This window comes from Pristiophorus japonicus, chromosome 16 (genome assembly GCF_044704955.1).
Source record: "Pristiophorus japonicus isolate sPriJap1 chromosome 16, sPriJap1.hap1, whole genome shotgun sequence".
Classification (NCBI taxonomy): Eukaryota; Metazoa; Chordata; class Chondrichthyes; family Pristiophoridae; genus Pristiophorus; species Pristiophorus japonicus.
Genome location: NC_091992.1, coordinates 5,072,500 through 5,099,506, shown reverse-complemented (window position 1 = coordinate 5,099,506; position 27,007 = coordinate 5,072,500). Strand labels below are relative to the sequence as shown.

The window sequence follows — 27,007 nt, the reverse complement described above, 5'->3', positions numbered from 1 at the left end:
TCTACCATCCTTTCAGGCAGTAAGTTCCTTTCTGCACTTTCTCCAGCGGGGGTGGGTCAGAGGGAGGGGAGGGGTGGGGCAGAGGGAGGGGAGTGGAGAGGGGGGGAGGCAGCTCAGATCCATTTCCCTAACGATTACACTCAATGTATCCCAAGTGCAGTTCTTTTGTTAAAGGTTTCAAAAAGATTATACATTTATTAAAAAGACACTGAGGTACAGAGATTGAAAACTTCCAGTTTACAGATCTCACAGTTTAATAACATATTTCAACAGAGTTTAGATATTGGAGAGATTTCCTTTGCAAAACATCTTGTAATATTCAAGCTCTTCGGTTTTCAGTGAGCACTGGCATCAGGGCAAATAAATATTTAAATTCATAATTAAATTCACTTAAATAAAAACAGTTCTGCAGATTGAAAAATCCAGTGGATGAAATTGATGGTTGGCAGTCGGGCAAAGCGGGGAATTGGTCCCGGTGCGCGTTACATCAACAGAGCCCGATTCATCATCGCCTGATAACACGCACAGAACAGGGAACAGACAGACTGGGCTTGTATTCCCTGGAGTGTAGAAGATTAAGGGGGGGGATCTAATCGAGGTGTTTAAGATGATTAAAGGATTAGACAGGGTAGAGAGAGAGAAATGATTTCCTCTGCTGGGGGGAGTCTGGAACAAGGGGCAGAACCTTATAATTAGAGCCAGGCCATTCAGGGGTGAAGACAGGAAGCACTTCTTCACACAAAGGGTTGTGGGAATCTGGAACTCTCCTTGAAAAAGGCTGGGGGTCAATTGTGAGTAGCACTCTCGCCTTTGAAGGTTCAAGTCCCACTCCAGAGACTTGAACACATAAATCTAGGCTGATGCTGAGGGAGTGCTGCAGTGTCGGAGGTGCTGTCTTTTGAATGAAACGTTAAACTGAGGCCCCGTTGCTCTCTCGGGTGCACATAGAATATCCCACGACACTATTTCGAAGAAGAGCAGGGGAGTACTCCCCTGGTGTCCTGAGGCCAATATTTATCTTCAATCAACATCACTAAAAAGTAGATTATTCAGTCATTATCACATCGCTGTTGATGGGACGAATTAACTGCACAGATAGCAGTTAACGGATACAATGTGATTGGCATCACGGAGACATGGCTCCAGGGTGATCAAGGCTGGGAACTCAATATCCAAGGGTATTCAGCATTTAGGAAGGATAGACAGAAAGGAAAAGGAGGTGGGGCGGCATTGCTGGATAAAGAGGAAATTAATGCAATTGTAAGGAAGGACATTAGCTTGGATGATGTGGAATCAGTATGGATGGGAGTTGTGTACAGGCCACCAAATAGTAGTAGTGAGGTTGGGGACAGCATCAGACAAGAAATAAGGGATGTGTGCAATAAAGGTACAGCAGTAATCATGGGTGACTTTAATCTACATATTGATTGGGCTAACCTAACTGGTAGCAATGCGGTGGAGGAGGATTTCCTGGAGTATATTAGGGATGGTTTTCTTGACCAATATGTCGAGGAACCAACCAGAGAGCTGGCCATCCTTGATTGGGTGATGTGTAATGAGAAGGGACTAATTAACAATCTTGTGCGAGACCCCTTGGGGAAGAGTGATCATAATATGGTAGAATTCTTTATTAAGATGGAGAGTGACACAGTTAATTCAGAAACTAGGGTCTTGAACTTAAGGAAAGGTAACTTTGACGGTATGCGGCGTGAATTGGCTAGATTGACTGGCAAATGATACTTAAAGGGTTGATGGTGGATAGGCAATGGCAAACCTTTAAAGATCATATGGACAAACTTCAACAATTGTACATCCCTGTCTGGAGTAAAAAATAAAATGGGGAAGGTGGTTCAACCATGGCTAACAAGGGAAATTAAGGATAGTGTTAAATCCAAGGAAGAGGCATACAAATTAGCCAGAAAAAGCAGCAAACCGGAGGACTGGGAGAAATTTAGAATTCAACAGAGGAGGACAAAGGGTTTAAATAAGAAGGGGAAAATAGAGTACGAGAGGAAGCTTGCCGGAAACATAAAAACTGACTGCAAAAGCTTCTATAGATATGTGAAGAGAAAAAGATTAGTGAAGACAAATGTAGGTCCCTTGCAGTCGGATTCGGGTGAATTTATAATGAGGAACAAAGAAATGGCAGACCAATTGAACAAGTACTTTGGTTCTGTCTTCACAAAGGAAGACACAAATAACCTTCTGGATGTACTAGGCGACCGAGAGTCTATTGAGAAGGAGGAAGTGAAGGATATCCTTATTAGGCGGGAAATTGTGTTTGGGAAATTGACGGGATTGAAGGCGGATAAATCCCCAGGGCTTGATAGTCTACATCCCAGAGTACTTAAGGAAGTGGCCCTAGAAATAGTGGATGCATTGGTGATAATTTTCCAGCAGTCTATCGACTCTGGATCAGTTCCTATGGACTGGAGGGTTGCTAATGTAACACCACTTTTAAAAAAAAAAATGGAGGTAGAGAGAAAGCGGATAATTATAGACCGGTTAGCCTGACATCAGTCGTGGGGAAAATGTTGGAATCAATCATTAAGGATGAAATAGCAGTGCATTTGGAAAGCAGTGATAGGATTGGTCCACGTCAGCATGGATTTATGAAAGGGAAATCATGCTTGACAAATCTTCTGGAATTTTTTGAAGATGTAACTAGTACAGTGGTCAAGGGAGAACCAGTGGATGTGGTGTATTTGGACTTTCAAAAGGCTTTTGATAAGGTCCCACACAAGAGATTGATGTGCAAAATCAAAGCACATGGTATTGGGGGTAATGTACTGACGTGGATAGAGAACTGATTGGCAGACAGGAAGCAGAAAGTCGGGATAAACGGGTCCTTTTCAGAATGGCAGGCAGTGACTAGTGGAATGCCGCAGTGCTCGGTGCTGGGACCCCAGCTCTTTACAATACATATTAATGATTTAGATGATGGAATTGAGTGTAATATCTCCAAGTTTGCAGATGACACTAAACTGGGTGGCGGTGTGAGCTGTGAGGAGGACGCTAAGAGAGGCTGCAGGGTGACTTGGACAGATTAGGTGAGTGGGCAAATACATGGCAGATGCAGTATAATGTGGATAAATGTGAGGTTATCCACTTTGGGGGCAAAAACACGAAGGCAGAATATTATCTGAATGGTGGCAGATTAGGAAAAGGGGAGGTGCAGCGAAACCTGGGTGTAATGGTACATCAATCCTTGAAAGTTGGCATGCAGGTACAGTAGGCGGTGAAGAAGGCAAATGGTATGTTGGTCTTCATAGCAAGGGGATTTGAGTATAGGAGCAGGGAAGTCTTATTGCAGTTGTACAGGGCCTTGGTGAGGCCCCACCTGGAATATTGTGTTCAGTTTTGGTCTCCTAATCTGAGGAAGGACGTTCTTGCTATTGAGGGAGTGCAGTGAAGGTTCACCAGACTGATTCCTGGGATGGCTGGACTGACACATGAGGAGAGACTGGATCAACTGGGCCTTTATACACTGGAGTTTAGAAGGATGAAAGGGGATCTCATAGAAACATATAAGATTCTGACGGGACGGGACAGGTTAGATGCGGGAAGAATGTTCCCAATGTTGAAGTCCAGAACCAGGGGACACAGTCTTAGGATAAGGGGCAGGTCATTTAGGACTGAGATGAGGAGAAACTTCTTCACTCAGAGTTGTTAACCTGTGGAATTCCCTGCTGCAGTGAGTTGTTGATGCCAGTTCATTGGATATATTCAAGAGGGAGTTAGATATGGCCCTTACGGCTAAAGGGATCAAGGGGTATGGAGAGAAAGCAGGAAAGGGGTACTGAAGGAATGTTCAGCCATGATCTTATTGAATGGTGGTGCAGGCTCGAAGGGCCAAATGGCCTATTCCTGCACCTATTTTCTATGTTTCTATTTGCTGTGCGCAGGTTGGCTGCTGCGTTTCCTACATTACAATAGTGACTACACTTCGAAAAGTACTTCATTGGCTGTAAACTGCTTTGGGACGCCTTGAGGTTGTGAAAGGCGCTATATAAATGCAAGTCTTTCTTAGTTTTCCACAGAGACACACGCCATCTGGCCAATGTAGGTGCGCTCTGTTATCACTCTTCAATCGATTCTGTCACCGTTTCTATACGCGTGTCCCATTCGTTCCAGTTGACTTCGTTTAACCTGGTTTGAGGTGATTTGAAGAACATGTCGTTAAGGACGGCGGGAGAGCGTTGCAAACTGATTGTATCTTTGCCCTCCTGCCCCCCTGCTCTCCTGCCCCCCTGCTCTCCTGCCCACCTGCCCCCCTGCCCCCCTGCTCTCCTGCCCCCCTGCTCCCCTGCCCTCCTGCTCCCCTGACCCCTGACCCCCTGCTCTCCTGCCCCCCTGCTCCCCGGACGTGTCGGGAGCGGCCACGGTGACATTCTGGCACCTCACCCAAGTGTCACATTTCCATGCCACAGTTAGTAACAGTGGGCTATTCGAGCATGGAGGCCATCACCTGATATCCACACCTATGCATTCTCCAGACAAGGCTGAGAAAGGTGAGGGAGGCCATTCGGCCCCTCTGTCGTGGAAATCCTGCAGCTCTGTCGTCACAGCATCCAGCTGGTTACAGAGGTTTTTGTTCACCTCCCCCCACCCCCTCCTGGTGTGAATGGTTCCAGTGTGTGAAGGAGTCATAGGAACATAAGAATTAGAAGCTGGAGTAGGCCATTCGGCCCCTCGAACCTCGAGATCACGGCTGATCATTGACCTCAACTCCACTTTCCCGCCCGATCCCCATATCCTCGATTCCCCTAGAGTCCAAAAATCTATCGATCTCGGCCTTGAATATACTAAACGACTGAGCCTCCACAGCCCTCTGGGGCAGAGAATTCCAAAGATTCATCACCCTCTGAGTGAAGAAATTCCTCCTCATCTCAGTCCTAAATGGCCAACCCCTTATTCTGAGACTGTGACCCTGGTTCTAGACTGTCCAGCCCGGGGGATAAAAGTCTCTTGGCATCTACCCTGTCAATCCCCCTCAGAATCTTGTATGTTTCAATGAGATCGCCCCTCATTCTTCAAAACTCCAGAGTCATTGGACACGGACCCTGGCTGATGTTACGGGCCGTGAAATCTCCCCAGAGGCTGTCCAAACTGAGATCAGGGTTTGGGAACAGGGGATTGGCCCCAATAACTTGGTACCATGCCATGCCATCGGGGACCCTACCCCATAGCTCCAGCTCAGTTTAAAAAAAAAAACAAATTCTGCTACCAACAGTATTGTGATATTGGAGACACAACGATTACCTCAGACACCATCTTCTGTCCTCTCTCCCTTCGGGCGTGAGTCCGACTGTTACCTCGGTGAAACTGTGGCAGTTTTTACATCTCGTCCGTAGCCACTTGGGCAGATTTCTCTCAAAGTAGAGAGTGGTCACAGCCCTCTGGAAAGATTACATCAAATTACATCAAGTCTGCACACAGAAACAGGCCATTTGGTCCGAACCGCTCCGTGCTGGGGTTTATGCTCCACATCAGCCCCTCCCACCCTCTCCATCTCACCCCATCACCATCTCCTTCTATTCCTTTCTCCCCCATGTGTTTATCCAGCTTCCCCTTAAATGCACTAAATAGCCTCCTTCTGTGCCCTAAATTTCTATGAATCTATGATTTGATTTCTGCTATTCACCTCAACCACTCCCCGTTATAGCAAGTTCCATATTCTCACCACGTTCTGGGTAAAGACATTTCAAGAGCTGGGCTTGTATGCTTTGTGTGAAGAAAAGTTTCTCCTGAATTCCCTGTTGGATTGATCAGTGACTATCTTATATTGATGGCCCTGGTGTTGTACTCCCCCATCATCTCTGTGCTTACCCTATCCAACCCTTTCATTATTCTAAAGTCCTCTATCGGGTCACCCCTTGGCCTTCAATCTTTCCTGATAGTTATAACTTCTCAGTTCTGGTATCATTCTTAAAAATCTGTATTGCACCTTCCCCAATGCCATCCTGTTTTATAATACGGAGGCCAAGAACCGTGCACAGTGCTCCAAGTGTGGTCTAACCGAGGTTCGATACAGGTTTAACATAACTTCTCTGCTCTTCAATTCTATCCTTCCAGATATGAACCCCAGTGCTTGTTTTTTTTATGGCCTTATTAGCCTGTGTCGCTGCTTTTGGTGATTTGTGTATCCTCCAGCTCCTCCACCCCATTTACACTCCTGTTATCCAAGCTCTATGGGCTGGCTGGATCTTTGTTTTTTAGGATTTTGGGGCATTAATGGCGGTGAGGCAGTCCTGATACCGCCCGGGAACAGTCAGCAAACTTGGGCAACTGGGCCCTGAGTGTGGCGTGGAGCGCGAAGGGAGGCGTTGTACAACTCTCTTGGGGCGCTCGGCTGGCTGAGCAAGTGAAAATCCCCAGCTAAACAGCCGGCTTTGGAGCACTCTGAGAGAGACCTGGGGAGGAGAAAAAAAACACCAAAAACATTCCCAATACACAGCCCACGCCACACAACATAAATCACACTTGCCTGAGGGCGATGTTGCTTACCTCACTTGTGGCCGCTATGGGTCGGACTGCCCGCTTTCACAGGCGGTCCCAGCAGGGGGTGCTACGGAGCACTACGGGTCGGGCGGGAGCCAAGAATCGAGCCGGTGTTGTAACCAGGGGCGTTGCACACCAGGCCCGCTTCTCCCGGGTGGTAATGCTCCGTGTCCCGCCGAAACCGGCCCCGAAAACCTTGGCGGGGCGCTGGCCGCCCACCCGGGAAAGCTTACCGCCGCCATTGCTGCCCCTCCGGGGCCAAAACCGAGGCAGTCAGCACCAGGAAATTCAGCCCATACGTGTTCTACCAAAATGCACTAGCTCACACTGATCTACACTGGAATGAATTTGCCATTCTGCAAGTTGTCTTGTATTGTTCCTGATTTAAGACTGATTCCAAAGTTTAAGTCAGATTTTCTGGTGACACTGGGGTTCCTTCCACCTACCTGCAGCTTCCAGATCTTCTCACTCTCGCTGGAGATCTTGGTCACCGTCTCTCCCATCAGCGCGATCAGCATGTTGAGGAGCAGGACGAAGGTCAGGATTACGTAGAGCACCAGGAGCATGTGGAAAAGGACGGGGAATCTGGAGTGTTTCTGGATGCCCAGGTCCCCCAGCCCAATGGTGAGCTTGAAGAGCTCCAGGATCGCCGTGCAGAACCCATCAAACGGGCAGTCAGAGGAGGGAGGGCATTCCTCGATCAGGGAGGCCAACGCTGTCGGAAAATCACAAGCATGTCGTGGCCCGTGCTTTGTTGGAAGGAAAGAAAGACCGACAGAAAGGAAGGAAGACAGGAAGGAAAGATAGATACATTTATATAGCGCCTTTCACAACCACCAGGCATCGCAAAGTGCTTTACAGCCAATGTACTTTCGGAGTGCTGTCACTCTTGTAAGGCAGGGAAAGGCCAAAAGGGAAAATATTACCCTGGGGGAAATTCCTCTTCGCCCCCCTCAGCCAATGGGAACCAATCCAGGAGATCATACAACAACAACAACAAACAAAGAGGTCCCAGGGCGCTTAACAAGAGCGATATCAATAAGAACATTTTCGACACCGAGCCACAGGAGGAGAGATTAGGATAGGTGACCAAAAGCTGGGTCAAAGAGGTCGGTTTTAAGGAGAGTCTTAAAGGAGGAGAGAGAGGTGGGGAGGTTTGGGGAGAGAATTCCAGAGCTTGGGGCCCAGGCAACTGAAGGCACGGCCACCAATGGTGGGGCGATGGAAATCGGGGGATGTGTGAGAGGTCCAGTGGTCGCTATAAAGAGACGTCCCGACCAAGTGCATTAGTATTTTACAGAGCCAGGCTTACCTGCTGCAAACCCCACGATAAAAACTGCATAAACCAGCAGGAACCGCAGGATGTCCTGGAGAATAATCTGCCAAAACACAGTCAGAAGGATTGCTGCTTAATTGAACTTGGTAGCGTTATCGCACTCTTTCTGGTTATAGAATCATAGAATGGTTACAGCACAGAAGGAGGCCATTCGACCCGTCGAGCCCGTGCTGGCTCTCTGCAAGAGCACCTCAGCTAATCCCACTCCCCCTGCCCTTTTCCCGTAGCGCTGCAATTCTTTCTCCTTCAGGTATTTATCCAATTCCCTTTTGAAAGTCACGATTGAGTCTGTCTCCACCAGCCTCTCAGGTAACGCATTCCAGATCCTAACCACTCGCTGTGGAAAAACGTTATTCCTCATATCCCCTTTGGTTCTTCTGCCAATCACCTTAACTCTGTGTCCTCTGGTTCTCGACCCTTCCGCCAATGGGAACAGTTTCTCTCTGTCCAGACACCTCATGATTATGAACACCTCGATCAAATACCATAATCACAGGATGGTTTACTGGGGTCCTACAGTTATAAACGGTAAGGACTTTATACAGCCCAACACATCTTGTTAGAAAGAAAGAACGTTATACTTTGCGTTATAATGTTCTCGGGAGGCCCGAAGCAGCTTCATACAGCTTCAACATGCAGTCACTGGCATATTGTGCACAGCAAGATTCCACAAACAGAAAAGAAAGACTTGCATTTCTATAGCGCCTTTCACCACCTCAGGGCATCCCAAAGTGCTTTACAGCCAATGAAGCACTTTTTGAAGAGTAGTCACTGTTGTAATGTAGGAAACTAAGCAGCCAATCTCCCTCAGTAGTGCCCCTCCGACAGTGCAGCGCTCCCTCAGTACAGCGCCTCCGACAGTGCGGCGCTCCCTCAGTACAGCCGCTCCGACAGTGCGGCACTCCCTCAATACCGCCCCTCCGACAGTGCGGCGCTCCCTCAGTAATGCCCCTCCGACAGTGCGGCGCTCCTTCAGTACAGCCCCTCCGACAGTGCGGCACTCCCTCAATACCGCCCCTCCGACAGTGCGGCGCTCCCTCAGTACTGCCCCTCTGACAGTGCGGCGCTCCCTCAGTACAGCCCCTCCGACAGTGTGGCGCTCCCTCAGTACTGCACTGAATAAGGTAAATGAGCAGATAATCTGTTTTTAGTGATGGTGGTTGTGAGTTAATTGTTGGCCCAGGTAACTGGGGAGAGCTCTCCTGCTCTTTGTAAAATAGTGCCATGGGATCTTTACATCCTCCTGACCCACTGGAACACGAGATGGACCCATGAGAATCCATCCAAAGCTCCGCACTTCTGGTAATGAACATAGGAACAGGAGGCCGTTCAACCCCTCCAGCCTTTTCCACCATTGAATGAGATCATGCCAGATCTGTGTTCAGCCTCCTTGGCTCCATACCATAATACCCTTGGCGAGTAGAAATCTATTGAGCCCCAGTATCTACTGCTTTTTGTGGGATAGAGTTCTGCCACCCTTTCTCTCCTGAATGGCCTGGCTCTGATTTTAAGGTTATATCCCCCTGTCCTAGGCCCACCCCACCAGCAGAAAACGTTTCTCACGATCTACCCTGAGAGTGCCAGCTGTGGTTCAGTGGGCTGCACACTCACCTCTGAGTCAGAAAGTTGTGGGTTCAAATCCCACTTCAGGGACTTGTGGACATAAATCTAGGCTGACACTCCCAGTGCAGTACTGAGGGAGTGCTGCACTGTCGGAGGGTGCCGTCTTTCAGATGAGACATTAAACCGAGGCCCCATCTGCTCTCAGGTGGATGTAAAAGCTCCGATGGCACTATTTCGAGGAAGAGCAGGGGAGTTAACCCCGGTGAATTGTGCCAATATTGATCCCTCAATCAACATAAAACAGATTATCTGGTCATTATCACACTGCAGTTTCTGGGAGCTTGCTGTGCACAAATTGGCTGCCCCGTTTCCTACATTACAACAGTGAGTGCACTCCAAAATTACTTCATTGGCTGCAAAGCGCTTTGGGATGTCCAATGGTCGTGAAAGGCGCTATATAAATGCAAGTCTTTTACCAACCAATTCCTTTCAAAATCATAAAAACCTCAATCAAGTATTAGTCTAGAACCAGGGGTCACAGTCTCGGGTCAGCCATTTAGGACTGATAGGAGGAATTTCTTCACTTGGAGGGTGGTGAATCTTTGGAATTCTCTGCCCCAGAGGGCTGTAGATGCTTGGTTGTTGAGTATATTCGAGGCTGAGATCAATAGATTTTGGGGCACTAGGGGAATCAAGGGATATGGTGATCGGGCATGTATTTTATAGTCTCTTGAACATGCTTAGTTCAATTTAACTTTATTTATGCAGCAGATCCAATCAGCCATGTGCAGTTAAAATGGCGTTCCTCATAGACAGTTTCTTAATTACAGACCCAGGGCATTATACCTCCTAGCTAGAGGGCGCTATACATTTTATCATTACATCTTCCCTTTCATAAGAAACAAAATTAATTAAAGTGAGCTTCAATATAAGCTGGTAACTAACTTCTTATGAATACCTGTATTAAACAACTACAAGTTTAACAAACAACAAAACCCTTGTCTTATTGATTCTTTATCCAAGTGTCCAGTGTACATGATTTCTTATTTCTGTACATAATGATAAAATACAACATCCCCACCGACACCTGGGAGTCCCTGGCCAAAGACCGCCCTAAGTGGAGGAAGTGCATCCGGGAGGGCGCTGAGCACCTCGAGTCTCGTCGCCGAGAGCGTGCAGAAACCAAGCGGAAGGAGCGTGCGGCAAACCAGACTCCCCACTCACCCTTTCCCTCAACCACTGTCTGTCCCACCTGTGACAGAGACTGTAATTCCCGTATTGGACTGTTCAGTCACCTGAGAACTCACTTTTAGAGTGGAAGCAAGTCTTCCTTGATTTCGAGGGACTGCCTGTGATGATGATGATGACACAGTGCTCCAGGTATTTTGGTGTTGTGCGGATTCTGTTGCTTCGCCTCAGACGGGTTGTTTCAGTGGTGTTCTGTGCACTGATCGCTTTAGTCCCTTTGTCAATGCTCTGAGGGGAAATATCAGCAACATATCCCTGTTTTCACGTGTTGTCGTTGAAGTGCTGTTTCGTGAGTTGGCAGCGGATCGTCTGTGGGTGTCACTGAGGTCTCTGGAGTTTCGATGAATGTCAACGCGCTTTCTCAGATGTTTCCTATTTCGGTGATACTCACGGCCATCTTCTCTAATGACCCGATATGACCAAATGCCGACTTGTTTCTGAATCTGAGCTTTTTGCCGCTCTTTGCTTTCTGGCGTTTGTTTGAGTCTCACTGTTTCTCCTTCCTGCAGTGTAGGATGTGCTGTAGCACCTCTGTTGTAGGAGTAAGCTTGTTTGGCATGGTTCCTTTGTTGACGATGACGTCGTGTATGATTCTTGGTTTGAGTCGTTCATTTGCGATTGGGATGTTTGTCTTTGTGCGGCGACCGAGCAAGTGTTGTGCTGGCGAACTATCAAGGCCTTCAGTTGGTATGTTTCGCCAGATGAGAAGGTTCATGTAGAGGTCACCACAGTCTTTCTTTGTCTTCTTGGTTAAGCGCTTTGCGAGCTTAACCACGTTCTCAACCTTTCTGTTGCTTTGTGGATATTCTGGTGAGCGTGTTGTATGATCGAATCCATATTCTGTGGCAAAGTTTGTGAACTGTTTTGAGTTGAAGGGAGGTCCATTGTCGGATTGAACCTTGTCTGGAATACCGTGGTTAGAGAAATGCTTCTTGAGGTGTTTGATGACAGTGGCATCTTTCTTTCCATGCAGATTGTCTATCTCGAAATAATCTTAAGTAGTAGTCCACTGTGCATAAGTAGCCTTTGCCATCGAGCGTGAATATGTCACAACCAATCTTTCCCCATGATCTCTGAGGGAGGGTGTGACTTATCAATGGCTCTTTTGGTTGGCTCAGTTGATAGGTGTTGCATGTTTCACCCTTTTTGAAAAGTAGTCTTTTATGTCACTGTTCAGTCCTGGCCAGTAAACAGATTCTCTGTCACGTCGAAGAGTGCTCTCGCCGCCAGTGTGAGCAGCATGAAGTCACTGACGAATGTCGGATCTCAGGGATTTTGGGATGACACAGCGAGAGCCTTTGAAGACTATGCCATCCTGTGTTGTGAGTTCGTCGCGGACTTTGAAGTGTGCAGCGTTTCAGGCGGGCCTTCATGTGTGGTTCCTGGCCATCCCGTTGTGATTTATTGTATGATCACTTGTAGTGTGGAGTCGCTTGCAGTTGTGCATTGTATGGTAGTCAGTCCTTGTTTGGAGAGTGGGAGAAAGTCCACCATGTGGATGCATTCCACTGCAATTTCTGTCTGTGATCTCTTCACACTTTCGAGGTTCGCGCGAGAGTGTATCTGCTAGGTACATTTCTTTTCCTGGTTGGTACTTTATTTCGACATCATATTGGTTGAGCTGAATGAGCGGACGTTGTAGTTGCTTGGGTGCTGCAGATAACTGCTTGCGTCGTATAGCAACCACATGCTTATGGTCTGTCCATAGCGCGATCTTGTGACCATAGACATATTGATGGTTTTCGTTCCATTCCGAAGACTTCAGCTCCTTTTCGATTTGAGAATATCGCGTTTCTGCTGGAGTGAGCTCTCAGCTCGCGTATGCAATTGGTTGTCCCTGTTACAGAAGGACCAATGCAAGACCTTTGCTCGAAGCATCTCCTTGACCTTTTGACCTTCGGTTGCAAGTTTGTGGTCAAAGTACCTGAGCACCGGAGAATCTGTAACGTGTTGTTTGATAGCTTCAAACGCTTTGTCTTGTTCTTCAGTCCATTTCCAGACCGTGTCTTTGCGGTTCGCTGAGGTCTGAAAGATCTGGCAAGAATTTTGTGAGGTACTTTGTCATGCCGACAAGTTGTACACCTGCGACATCCTGCGGTTTCTGCATTTCGTTGATTGCGACCACTTTGCTTGGGTCGGCTTTGAGTCCATCACTAGACAGTATGTGTCCCATGTATTTTACTTGGGAGCTCTTGTATTTGAACTTATCGAAGTTAAATTTGATGTTTTGCTCTCTGCATCTCTGCATGAATTTGCGTAAGTTTGCGTCATGATCGTGATTGGCCTCTTTGTGTCTCACCCCCACCCCCGTCCAGTGATCAAGATATTATCTGCAATCTTGTAGACTCCATCTCGACCCTCGAGGTTCTGGGCCAGCTTCTGCTGGAAGATTTCCGGGGCAGGACTGATGCCAAATGGCATTCTATTATATCGATATCATCCCCATGGAGTCTGGAAGGTCGTGAGGTAGGAGGACTCTAGTTCACATTGCAAGAAACCCTCCTTGCAGTGTGCTTTAGTGAAGACCTTTACATTTAACATCTGTGGCAAGATGTCATTGATCACAGGAAGTGGATAGTGCCCACGTTTCAGGGCATTGTTCAGATGTTGAGGGTCGATACATACTCGTATCTTTCCGTTTGTTTTTGTACAGTCACTGGACTGGATACGCAGTCTGTCGGTTCAACAACTTTCGTGATGATTTGTCGTTCTTCCAACCGATCGAGTTCCTCTTTCAGCGTTTGTTTGATCGCTATTGGCACCTGTCTGGGTGGCATTACACCTGGTGTCACTGATTCATGAAGTTCAGGGTGAACTGTCACTGGCATGTGTCCAAGTCCCTTAAACACATCCGGATACGCATTGTTGACATCAGGTTTTGACGCTAGTGAGACATTTGCCTTGTTCGTAGTTTGCGATTCGCGTGGTTCATTTACCATGGCGATATTCTAATGCTGCACTTGTATCAGTTGTAGCTGTTGAGCAGTGCGTAAGCCAATCAGTGGGGCACTTTGGCCCTCAATGATCACAAAGGGTACAATGTACTTTTGCTTGTTCTTTGTATTTTCCAGTGGCACATTACAAGTCCCTACCACTGGAATGGTTGCATGGTTGTCATATAGTGACAGTGTTGTCTGAGATTCTTTTACCTTTAAGCCTTTAGGTAAGTATCTAAGAGGTAGCACATTGCATGTGGCCCCACAATCTGTTTGCATTTTTACCATCTGACCTTTAATGGAGAAGGTAGCCATAATCTTGTTAGGATACTTTCTGTCAGCTTTGTCCTTGATTGTGCTATCAACTTTACCAAGCACCTTTACAGTCATGACTTCAAAATTAGAATCATCACTGTCTTCATATTGTGCATGAACTTTTGACTTGCCCTTATATTTAGGGTTTGCCTGCACTTTAGAGAAAAGTGATTTTGTTTGCCGCAACTTGTGCAGGTCTTCCCAAATGCTAGACATTTAGCTTTTGACAGCTCATATCTTTTGCTATAATATCTGCAATTGTTCGTGAACTCTTTGTGAATTTTTTCTTTGTGGGTCAGGGTTTCTGTCTGACAGTTTTGACATCTTGAGAGTCTAAATCTGTTTTAGTGAGCTTCATGGATTTCATTTGCGCATCTGTGGCCTCTGTTGCTTTACAGATCTTCACACATATATCGAGTATTAGGCTTGATTCTTGCAACAGCCTCTTACGCAGAGTGTTACCAGATATTCCGCAGACTATGCGGTCTCTGATGAAGTCATCCTTCAAATTGCCAAAATCACATGACTATGCTAGCTCTCTCACTTTCACGAGATATCTGTCAAACCGCTCGTCCCCTTGTACATGGTTGTTAAACTGGTACCGTTCACAGATGATGGTTTTACCTTTACAGTGCTCTTCCCAGAGCTTCAAAATAACCTCAACTTCCTACTTGTCTTCCTCTGATTTGGAGGGAAGATTATTGTGGATATCTAGAGTATCGCTGTCAATGACAGTGTTAAACGTTGCAACCCGAACTCGATCTGTTTTTTTCCACAATATTTGTGATAATTTCATAGCTGTCCCACAGCTGTTTGAATTTTTTCCAGTTGGCTTTCAAATCGCCGGTCACCTGCAATGGAGGTGGGAGAGGAATGTATGCGGGAATTGGCACTTTGGTGGTCATGATAGCTCGCTAGAGTTTAGGACTTTGAGTTTGTCACATACATGTATACAGTTCAAATACCCAGAGGACTAGAACAAGTCTAACAGTAAAATATCATCATGGCCATGTATTTGTAGAAATACATTTTCAATCAAGGCTCTACAATAGCTTATGCTACCTTAAGTTAACTTTACTAATGCCTCTAGATTATTTTACAAGCTTATGACTATTTATCACCCTTCATGGATCCACGCGCGATGTGTAGGAAGCATGCTCTGCACTGCACTGCTTAACGTCGATTTCGATTGGTTCAAAAAAGACTTAACGTTCCAATATTTCGATCGTAAATGCATTTGACGAAAGATCGGAAGTCTCCACTTCTGTATTTTATAGTCTCTTGAACACTCTTAATTCAATTTAACTCTATTTATTCAGTAGACCCCAATCAGCCATGTGCAGTTAAAATGGCGTTCCTCATACAAACAGTTCCTTAATTACAGATCCAGGGTGCTCTATCTCCGAGCTAGAGGGTGCTATACATTATATCATTACATGACGGGAAGGTGGAGTTGAGATCGAAGATGATCTCATTGAATGACGGAGCAGGCTCGAGGAGCCGAATGGTCGACTCCTGCTCCTATTTCTTATGTTGTTATGTTCTTAAATCACCCCTTAACCTTCTATATTCCAGGGAATACAAGCCTAACTTATGTAATCTCTCCTCATAATCTAACCCTTGGGGCCCTGGTAACACTCTTTCCAAGGCCCATAGACCCTTTTGTACCTGTGAGTATGCTCACAGGTTTGTAGAGCTGTTGGGTTGTGAGTGGCTGAGCCAGTCACATGATGTTCACAAGACTCAATAAAACCCCAGCCAGTTGGGTTCGGGGGATCCACGATGAGGCAGGTGGTTGTGAGCAGCCTGGTGGATGAGCTGGTATTGTGACTGTTAAACCTTTGCTAATAAACCAACTAGTTCTTAATAGCACTGCATTGCAATGACTTCTTAAGCAAAGAGCCCATGAAGCAAATACATTGCACCTTTCCAAGGTGCAGTTCCCAGAACTGTACACAGTGCTCCAGGAGGACTGTGTCGCTGTGACAATGCAACAATGCCCCAATACAGAATAGACAAATCATCCTCGAACCGGAACCCAACCAATACTCAGTCTCACTGGGAGCGATGATTTTGACGTACTTTCTCAATCATCACGCAGTAAATGCCCGTTAGCTTGAAGCCTCGTGTGAAATACAGGACGTTGAACCATCCCAGGGCCAGAGCCACAACGAGCAGTAATCTGGAACCTTCCACGTCTGCCCAACATGAGTAGTTGAAGGCGATCACGAACACGGACTGGAGAAAACTATCAAAATAAAAAAACAATTCAAACGCTTGTACGCCCCGACCTAGAGTTCTAACCTGGACAACACACGCGCAGGGGAAGCAATGCTGGCGGACTGACTGAGCGAGCTCCGCCTCTGACATCATCGGCAAAAGAGCCGGAGGGGAGAGCAGAAGAATGTTTTTACGCAGCGAGTTGTTGTGATCGGGAACGCGCTGCCTGAAAGGGCGGTGGGGCAAGAGTGAGGGGGGAGTGGGACTAATTGGATTGCTCTTTATCAGAGCCGGCACAGGCACGATGGGCCGAATGGCCATGTGATTCTATGGTGAGCCAGTAATGAACTGTCTTTTTTGCTCCAAGATTTACCCCTTCCTTTCCTGTTGGCCTCCCCTCCCCTCCTCCACCCCTTCCAGCTCCCTCCCCTCTACCCCACCCTCTCTACCGGCCCCCCCCGCCCTCTCTACCCGCCCCCCCCGCCCTCTCTACCCGCCCCTACCCGCCCCCCCCACCCTCTCTACCCGCCCCCACCCGCCCCCCCCACCCTCTCTACCCGCCCCCACTACCCGCCCCCCCCACCCTCTCTACCCGCCCCCCCCACCCTCTCTACCCGCCCCCCCCACCCTCTCTACCCGCCCCCCCCACCCTCTCTACCCGCCCCCCCACCCTCTCTACCCGCCCCCCCACCCTCTCTACCCGCCCCCCCCACCCTCTCTACCCGCCCCCCCCACCCTCTCTACCCGCCCCCCCCACCCTCTCTACCCGCCCCCCCACCCTCTCTACCCGCCCCCCCACCCTCTCTACCCGCCCCGCCCCCCCCACTACCCGCCCCCCCACCCTCTCTCACGCACTCCCTCCCTCTCTCTCTCTCTCTCTCTCACACACTCCCCCCTCTCTCTCTCTCTCTCTCTCTCTCACGCACTCCTCCTCTCTCTTTCTCTCACGCACTCCCTCTCTCTCTCACGCACTTCCTCTCTCTCTCTCTCTCACGCACTCCCTCTCTCTCTCTCTCTCTCACGCACTTCCTCTCTCTCTCTCTCACACACTCCTCCTCTCTCTCTCACACACTCCCTCTCTCTCTCTCTCTCTCTCCGCACTTCCTCTCTCTCTCTCACGCACTCCCTCTCTCTCTCTCTCTCTCACACTCTCTCTCTCCCCCCCTCGCTCTCTCTCTCTCTCTCACACACTCCCTCTCTCTCTCTCTCTCTCTCTCTCACACTCTCTCTCTCTCTCTCTCTCTCTCTCTCACACACACTCCCTCTCTCTCTCACACTCTCTCCCTCTCTCTCCCCCCCCTCGCTCTCTCTCTCTCTCTCACACACTCCCTCTCTCTCTCTCTCTCTCTCCGCACTTCCTCTCTCTCTCTCATGCACTCCCTCTCTCTCTCTCTCTCTCTCACACTCTCTCTCTCTCCCCCCCTCGCTCGCTCTCTCTCTCTCTCTCTCACACACTCCCTCTCTCTCTCTCTCACACTCTCTCTCTCTCTCACACTCTCTCCCTCTCTCTCCCCCCCCTCGCTCTCTCTCTCTCTCTCTCTCACGCACTCCCTCGCTCTCTCACACACTCTGATAGTAACTGACGAGGGAACTTACTACAGAATCTGAAAGGCTCCATCGACCAGCACGGAATGTAGATTGGAACGCCTCAGGTACATCATCTCAGCTCCCTGAAAGACACAGACAGACAATCTTTCAGCATTTGCCAGAGTTTTGTGACCGTCTATTCCCACGTTCCTCCCCTCCTCGGCTCTGTGAGCACACGATCCAATCAGTCGCTCTCCCCGCCCCTTCCCCCTCAAGCACTTATCCATTTCCCCTGTAGTGCAGGGTGCCCAAACTGTTCCTCAGATCAGAGAACGCTATGAGTAGATTTGATAGAGGTGTTCAAATTCATGAAGGGTTTTGATAGAGTTTGATTAGTTTATTTAATATATCCCTTTTTTTATTTTAAATGCACTTATCTCATTATTAATCTCATCATCCAGAGTCAAGTCCACCTGTTCGATCTCTCTGGTAAATATTGAAGCAAAATAATGATTTAATATTTGTGCCAGCCCTCTATTGTTACCTGTGGTATTATCCTGTCTATCCTTCAATGGCGCTATTCCTATCCCAACCCTCCCTTTTTTATTGATGTGCCTGCAAAATATTTTACTATTTTTTATGTTCCTTGATAATTTAAGTTCTCTTTGCCTTCCTAATTGTTTTATTGACTTCTCTCCTAATCTTTTTGTATTCTCCCTAATCATGCACTCCCCTGCTGTCTATGTACTTAATGTCTGCCTCTTTCCTTACCCTCAACTGTTCCCTTATGGCTTTATTCATCCATGGAGTCTCAGTAGTGTTTAGTTTGTTCTTTCCTTTTAGTGGAATATATTGTTCCTGCACTCTGTTGAACACCATTTTAAATGTTTCCCATTGCTGTTCTACATCATTTTTTGCCAATATTGTTGCCCATTTTATTTTCCCAAGTTCTAATCTCAGCCCCTCAAAATCAGCTTTTCTCCAATCTATTATCCTGGTTCTTGTCATACTTATGTCCTTCTCAATTATCATCTTAAAGCATATTATATTACGGTCACTATTGCCGAGATGTTCCCCCACTTTTACTTCTTTTATCTGCTCTGGTTCATTCCCCATTACTAGATCCAATAGTGAAGCCTCCCTTGTTGGGCTTTTTACATGTAGGGTTCGAAAGGAGTCCTGTACACATTGTAGGAACTCAATTCCTTTATCCCCGTTACCTCCCTCTTCTATCCAATTAATATTAGTTGAAATCCCCCGTGATTATTATTCTGTTTATTATTCATTTCCCTAATTTGTCTGCATATTTCTTCCTCCACTTCCCTTCCACTAATAGATGTTCTGTAGACTGCACCCATTAGTGATTGATCCTCTATTATCTTTTATCTCTATCTACATGGATCCAATTTTTCTACTGTCATTATGTTATCCCTAATAAGTACAGCTACTCCACCTCCCCTTTTTCCCTCTCTATCTTTTCTAAATATGTTATACCTGCAATGTTTTATTCTCCTGATTTTTCATTAGCCATGTCTCAGTAATCCTGACTGTCTGGTTCCTCACAACGCATGATTGCCTCCAGCTCCCCTGTTTTATTACAGACACTGTGTACATTGCTGTACAGACAGTTTAACTCATTTTTAATAGGATTTCCTCCAACTTTATGTTCAACCATATTTTTAGACTCCAGTTCTATAATTCTATTTTTTTTTCTTGCCATCAATGTCCTTCCTTACATTATTCTTCGCTATGCTCCCTTTTTCTGTTTTGTTTATATTTAGGCTGGTTACATTTCTTGTAGATCCTTCCCCCCCTCTTACTCATTTAAAGCCTTTTCTCCCTATTTACCCCAGAGGGAGCTTTACTCTGTATCTAACCCATTGTACCTGCCCTGGGAGTGTTTGATGGGACAGTGTAGAGGGAGCTTTACTCTGTATCTAACCCCATGCTGTACCTGGCCTGGGAGTGTTTGATGGGACAGTGTAGAGGGAGCTTTACTCTGTATTTAACCCCATGCTGTAACTGGCCTGGGAGTGTTTGATGGGACAGTGTAGAGGGAGCTTTACTCTGTATCTAACCCCGTGCTGTACCTGCCCTGGGAGTGTTTGATGGGACAGTGTAGAGGGAGCTTTACTCTGTATCTAACCCCATGCTGTACCTGGCCTGGGAGTGTTTGATGGGACAGTGTAGAGGGAGCTTTACTCTGTATTTAACCCCATGCTGTAACTGGCCTGGGAGTGTTTGATGGGACAGTGTAGAGGGAGCATTACTCTGTATCTAACCTGTGCTGTACCCACCCTGGGAAAGTTTGGTGCTGAAAGATAATGTGTGCAAAATTCACAAAGGATGAGGTATTTTGAAAAGTGTTTAAATTCAGGGGACACTGTCTGCGGGAGCTGCGGGTCTGTGGATCCGTGTGAACTGGTTTATATTTGGGCTTCAGTAACGACCTCAGGTGGGAGAGGAAGGTTGTGACCTGCTGTTTGTCGAAAAGTGAAAGGCAAACCTCACCACACAGTGGACCCACCTCCTTAACCAGAAAGTAGACAGCGGTCAGCAGGATATAACACTGTGCCTGATTGAGCCAGGGCACATAACTCCATGTCGATACTGAGGTCTGTGCAAAATCAGCAAAAAGATCATCAATTAACATCAATAAAACAACAACGTGTATTTATATAGCACCTTTAACATAGTGAAACATCCCAGGGCGCTTCACAGGAGGATAATGAGATAAAAATTTGACACTGAGCCGCATAAGAAGAAATGATGGCAGATGACCAAAAGCTTGATCAAAGAGGTAGGAGGGGAGAGATAGCGAGGTGGAGAGGTTTAAGGAGGGAGTTCCAGAGCTTGGGGCCCAGGCAACAGAAGGCACGGCCACCGATGGTTGAGCGATTATAATCAGGGATGCTCAAGAGGGCAGAATTAGAGGGGCACAGACATCTCGAGGGGGGGGGGGGGGAGAGAGGGGAGAGTTGTGGGGCTGGGGGAGATTACAGAGATAGGGAGGGCAAGGCCATGGAGGGATTTGAAAATAAGGATGAGAATTTTGAAATCGATGCGTTGCTTAACCGGGAGCCAATGTAGGAGCACAAGGGTGGTGGATGATCGGGACTCGGTGCGAGTTAGGATGTGGGAAGCCGAGTTTCGGATCACCTCTAGTTTACGGAACGTAGAATGTGGGTGGCCAGCCAGGAGTGTGTTGGAATAGTCAAGTCGCGAGGTAACAAAGGCATGGATGAGGGCTTCAGCAGCGGATGAGCTGAGGCAGGGGCGGAGATGGGCAATATTATGGAGGTGGAAATAGGTGATCTTAGTTATGCCATGGAGTCCATTATTAAAGAAGCAGTAGCAGGACATTTGGAAAAGCAAAGTTCTCTGAGGGTTGTAAATCTGTGGAATTCGCTGCCTCAGAGAGCTGGGACATTGAATAAGTTTAAGACAGAGATAGACAGTTTCTTAACTGATAAGGGATTAAGGGGTTATGGGGAGCGGGCAGGGAAGTGGACCCGAGTCCATGATCGGATCAACCATGGTTGTATTAAATGGCAGAGCAGGCTCGAGAAGCCGTATGGCCTGCTCCTGCTCCTATTTCTTATGTTCTTATGTGGTCGGAAGCTCATTTCAGGGTCAAATATGACACCAAGGTTGCGAACAGTCTGGTTCAGCCTCAGACATACATCAAAGATTCAATAAAGCGATATAATACATTAAGATAGTGATATAAAACACTAATAATGGTCATTATCACATTGCTGGTTGTGGGAGCTTGCTGTGCACAAATTGGCTGCCGTATTTCCCACATTACAACAGTGACTACACTCCAAAAAGTACTTCATTGGCTGTAAAGCTTTTTAGGACATCCTGAGGTTGTGAAAGGCGCTATATGAATGCAAGTTCTATCTTTCTTTACTTTCTTTGATGCAGTGATGTCGAACACAAATATGATGCGATATAATCCGCTAATATCGTGCAATTTAACACCGTCGCTCTCTGAGTGCTGCTGTTCAGTGTTGCGTTTAATTATTAGTGATTGCTCAGTAGATCTGTGAGTGTCTGCAATCTCGAGCTGTTGTCAGGAGTGAGCTGGTTTGTGGCATGGTACCTTGCTCCGCTGGGGTTGGTAGGAGGCCACGATGGTCAGGGTGATTATGTACGTGAGGTAAAACACCAAGCTGACGATGAATATGTAACTGCCGAAATCTTCCCACTTCTTCTGCAGCAGCTCGTTCATCGGTTCCACGCAGAGCATCTCGTGTCGGTTCTGGAATCCGGAGACACACGTCAGCCTGTCCCTGCTCACCGCGTATCAGTTCTTCAAACACAAGCCCCCCCCAACCCCTACTCCCTCACCCCCCAGGGAGAGGAGGAGGGGAGGAGGGGAGGGGAGAGGAGGGGAGGGGAGGGGGAGAGGAGAGGAGGGGAGGGGAGGGGAGGGGAGGGGAGAGGAGGAGGAGGGGAGGGGAGAGGAGAGGAGGGGAGAGGAGGAGGAGGGGAGGGGAGAGGAGAGGAGAGGAGGGGAGGGACAGTTTAATGGTTGATTCCTGCCATTCCCAGCTGCCTTTAGACCCCGGGCTGGGGGGGGGGGTTTGATACTCACCCGGTTCCTGCTGCTGGAAACCACTGTCTGCAGCACCGAGTTCTCCTCGATTGTATCGACTCCCGACAGGTCGTACAGGGAGCAGGACACCGGGCCGTACTCCCACTGCGTGAATTTCCGGGAGAGGTGCTTGTACCTCTTTTGCTTTATTTCCCGTCCCAGAATATGTTTAAATATCTGCGGAGAACGAGAAATGTTTAGTGTCTGGGGAGGGCCGCTCAGCCTGCGACTGTCTGCAGACATCACAAGCGGGGACCCTGGAGAGTGAGAGTGACAGGGTACTTGCTCCCAATAGGACACATCATGGATAGGTGGAGGCCATTCGGCCCCTCGAGCCTGCTCCGCCAACAATCAGATCCTGGCTCATCCGTGCCCCAGTTACCCACCTTCGCTCCATATCCCTCGATCCCCTGACCCAACAAAAATCCATCGATCTCAGTCTGGAAAGCCCCTATTAACCCCCAGCACCCACAGCCTTTAGTGGGGAGAGAGTTCCAGATTCCCGCTGCCCTTTGTGTGAAGAAGTGCTTCCTGACATCACCCCTGAACGGCCGGGCTCTAATTTTAAAGTTCTGCCCCCTTGCTCTGGACTCCCCCCACCAGAGGGAATAATGGGGGAAATTTGAACCCCCCCAAAACGGGCGGGTTTGGGTCGGGCAGGAGCTCGACCCAAATGTTAAAAATCTGAGACCCGCCCACCTCAGGATTTAACAGAGGCGGGATGGGGGTGAGCGACCAATCAGCTCGCAGGGGTGGATTGGCTATTTAAGTATTACTATTACAGCGGTGTGCCTCAGAATTAACCCCCGTTTTACATTTAACCCCGGGCCTCGGGAAACCTGGCAGCTAAATGGAGGCAAGGGCTGCTGGATCCAGGAGGTAAGTGCCTTCCCACATCTGCTGGATCCATTTTACCTGCTTCACCCACACCCCTGCCCCATGATTGGCGATTCCCCCCCAACCCTTCCGATCCCCCCACCTCCCGCCCCCCTCCTTCCCCGACCCCTCCCTCCTCTGACCTCTCCCCCCTCCCCCTTCCCCTCCCCCTCCCTCCTCTGATGCGTCCTTACTACACAGTATAATTGCACACGAGGCCCATGCTTGAGAGAAGGTCAGTCTGTGACCTGTCCTTTATTCCTTAGCACTCAAGTGCTGGAAGTGGGTGGAGCTTCCCCTTTTATACCTGAAGGTCCAGGTTAGGAGTGTCTCCCACAAGTTCACCACCTAGTGGTCAGTGTTCTCACGGTGTACAACTCGGGTCAGATTATACATGGGTTACAATGCTGGTTGAATACATGACATCCCCCCCTCTGCGCTGCCCAGTTGTGGCCGGGGAGCTCGACATAGAACGGTAACCAGGACGTGCTGTTATATTCGGCAAGACCCGAGCAAACCCGTTCCGGATTTCCCGACGCTAACCTCCCCCCCCCACCCCCCCCAAGCCTCCGAGTTAATATCCAGCCCCGTCTCTCTCTATCCTCTGACCCTGTCTATCCTTCTCTATCCCTGTCACATCCTTTAATCATCTTAAACACCTTGATGAGACCAGCCCTTGAGCCCGAGGCAGCACAAGGCAGTGACTGCAGGGGGAGCTCGGTACAACTGTGGTGAGGGGGGCCCTCTAGTGTTCAGTTTGCAATGTGCAAGCTCGCCACAGGCCCGTCATTGGGCACATACCGGAAACTCTGGGAAAGGACAGGGAAACTCTGGGAACGTCCTCTCCGATCCCCTGGATGCACCGTGTAACCAACAAGCTTTATCAATCCCATCCCCCACCCCCTGCCCTTTTACCATTTGGAACTTGTGTCAGTCCCCGCACACTGAAACGGATTCACCTATTGGGGGGGGGGGGTGAGGAGGTGGGGGGGGGGGGTGAGATGGGGGCGAGGCGGGGGGGGGGGTGGGTGAGATGGGGGCGAGGCGGGGGGGGGGGTGGGTGAGATGGGGGCGAGGCGGGGGGGGGGTGGGTGAGATGGGGGCGAGGCGGAGGTTGAGGCAAGCTGGGGGTGAGGGGAGTGAGGTGGGGGGACGGGGGGCAGGGAGGATGAGGGAGCGGGTTGGGGGGGGCGAAGAGGGTGAGGGGGCGAGGCCAGGGGGGGGGTGGAGTGGGGGGGGGCGTGGCGAGGTGGGGCTGGGTGAGGGACAGGAGGTGAGCACAATCGTGTCACTGTGTGGGGTGGGGGTACGATAGGACAATGGTTCTGTTACTGAACAAGTAATCCACAGGCCTGGTAATAATCCAGCAGTCGGAGAATTTGAATGTAGTTTTAAAAATGTGGAGGTTAAAACAGCGCCGGGACCAATATCCTCGCGGGGAGTTTTGCTAGTGCTGTTAGGGAGGGTTTAAACTTGCTTGGCAGGGGAATGGGAACCTGAGAACTAATTCAATAGGGAAGGAAGTAAAGCTGAAATTGGATAGCAAGAATTTAGAAAGCGAATCTGTATGACAGAGGAAACGAGGATTAGTAAGTAGCAATCAAGGAGGTCTTCCTGTGCTGAATGGTAGATACTTTAATGTAAGGAGTATAGTGAATAAGGCGGATAAGCTAAGAGCACAGGTAGACACTTGGGAGTATGACATTATAGCCATTACAGAAACATGGCTGAAAGAGGGGCAGGTTTGGCAGATCAATATTCCTGGTTACAGGATTTTTAGACAAGACAGAGAGGGGGTACAAAGGTGGGGCGGAGGGGGGGTTACGGTATTGATTAAAGAAACTATTACAGCGGTGAGGAGAGATGATATAGAAACATAGAAAATAGGTGCAGGAGTAGGCCATTCGGCCCTTCGAGCCTGCACCGCCATTCAATAAGATCATGGCTGATCATTCCTTCAGTACCCCTTTCCTGCTTTCTCTCCATACCCCTTGATCCCTTTAGCCATAAGGGCCATATCTAACTCCCTCTTGAATATATCCAATGAACTGACATCAACAACTCTCTGTGGCAGAGAATTCCACAGGTTAACAACTCTCTGAGTGAAGAAGTTTCTCCTCATCTCAGTCCTAAATGGCCTGCCCCTTATCCTAAGACTGTGTCCCCTGGTTCTGGACTTCCCCAACATCAGGATCATCAAATGAGGCCATATGGGTAGAATTGAAAAATAAAAAAGGGGCGATCACACTGCTGGGCGTGTATTATTGGCCCCCAAACAGTGGGAGGGAGATAGAGGAGCAAATATGTCAGCAAATTTCTGTGAAGTCTAAAAACCATAGGGTAGTAATAGTAGGGCATTTTAACTATCCAAATATTGATTGGGACAAATATAGTGTGAAGGGTATAGAGGGTGTGGAATTCTTCAAATGCATTCAAGAAAACTTTTTTAGTCAGTATGTAACAAGCCCAACATGAGAGGGGGCAGTCTTGGATTTAGTTTTGGGGTATGAAGCTGGGCAGGTTGAAGGGGTATCAGTGGGAGAGCACTTGGGTGCCAGTGATCATAATTCAGTCAGATTCAAGGTAGTTATAAATAAGGACAAGGATAGACCAGGAATAAAAGTCCCAAATTGGGGAAAAGCTAACTTTGCTAAGTTGAGGAGTGATTTGGCCACAGTGGACTGGAAACAGCTACCTGTGGGTAAATCAGTGTCGGAACAGTGGGAGGCATTCAAGGAGGAGCTCCGGAAGGCTCAGGCCAAACATGTGCCCTTAAAGAAAAAGGCTGGGAATAACAATTCTAGAGCCCCCTGGGGGACTTACAGGGGAGGATTAAGAAAAAAAGGGACGCTTATGTCATATACCAACGGCTAAATACTGTAGAATCTTTGGAGGAATATAGAAAGTTTAGAGGTAAAATTAAAAAAAGATATTAGGAATGCTAAGAGAGCATGAAAAATTCTTGGCAAGTAAAATTAAGGAAAACCCAAAGATGTTCTATAAATATATTAAGAGTTAAAGAAAGGGCAGGGCCTATTAGAGACCATAGGACAAGCACTCTATACTTCTAAGTGGTGTACCGTTTAATGTGTATACCCTTTACTTATTCGTGCATTACCTCACATTTCTCTGAATTAAATTGCATTTGCCACTGCTCTGCCCACCTGACCAGTAGATTGATATTGTCCTGCAGTCCCACACCACCGTGGTATCAAACTGCTCGATCTCCCGCCCCCTTCTCACAGGAGCTCTGGATAGCCAATCAGTGCCGTTCTTTGCCAGCGACGCCGACATCCGAGGGAAAGCCGCCATTTCACAGAATCACAGAAATTTACAGCACAGAGAAGGAGGCCATTCGGCCCATCGTGTCTGCGCCGGCCGACCAAGAGCAACCCGGCCTAATCCTACTTTCCAGCTAACTCTCGCAGATTACAGCACTTCAGGTGCACATCCAAGTACTTTTTAAATGTGGTGAGGGGTTTCTGCCTCTACCGCCCTTTCAGGCAGCGAGTTCCAGACCCCCACCACCCTCTGGGTGAAGAAATTTCCCCTCAAAGCCCCTCTAAACCTCCCCCCAATTACTTTAAATCTATGCCCCTGGTTGTTGACCCGTCTGCTAGGTGGGATAGGTCCGTCCTTTCCAATCTATCGAGGCCCCTCATACTTTGATGCACCTCAATAAGGTCTCCCCTCAGTCTCCTCTGTTCCAAAGAAAACAACCCCAGCCTCTCCCATCTTTCCTCATAGCTAGAATTCTCCAACCCCGGCAGCCCCCTGGTCAATGCCCCGTGGGCCCTAAGGGGGAGAGCTGGTTGGGAGACCGGAGCATGGACCTACCCCGATCTTGCCGGTGCGGGCAGCGAGACGCAGAGGGGTCAGACC

At 48.3% G+C, this 27,007-nt stretch overlaps 1 protein-coding gene across 7 annotated transcripts in view; it reads right to left on the bottom strand.

The window, feature by feature from the left end:
• Positions 1 to 230: 230 nt before the first annotated feature.
• LOC139226277 (transient receptor potential cation channel subfamily V member 4-like) overlaps positions 231 to 27,007 on the bottom strand; it is a 76,633-nt gene continuing 49,856 nt past the window's right edge. For all 7 annotated transcript variants that reach the window (XM_070856914.1, XM_070856918.1, XM_070856916.1 and 4 more), the window contains 10 exons: positions 26,963 to 27,007; positions 22,250 to 22,426; positions 21,755 to 21,913; positions 20,174 to 20,263; positions 17,716 to 17,789; positions 15,982 to 16,147; positions 7,814 to 7,880; positions 6,948 to 7,216; positions 5,263 to 5,399; positions 231 to 4,149 (listed from right to left, as the gene is read on the bottom strand). The exon at positions 26,963 to 27,007 is cut by the window's right edge and continues 245 nt beyond it. In XM_070856914.1, coding sequence (XP_070713015.1) covers positions 4,080 to 4,149; positions 5,263 to 5,399; positions 6,948 to 7,216; positions 7,814 to 7,880; positions 15,982 to 16,147; positions 17,716 to 17,789; positions 20,174 to 20,263; positions 21,755 to 21,913; positions 22,250 to 22,426; positions 26,963 to 27,007 — 1,254 coding nt within the window. In that variant the 3' untranslated portion in view covers positions 231 to 4,079. The remainder of the gene's footprint in view (positions 4,150 to 5,262; positions 5,400 to 6,947; positions 7,217 to 7,813; positions 7,881 to 15,981; positions 16,148 to 17,715; positions 17,790 to 20,173; positions 20,264 to 21,754; positions 21,914 to 22,249; positions 22,427 to 26,962) is intronic.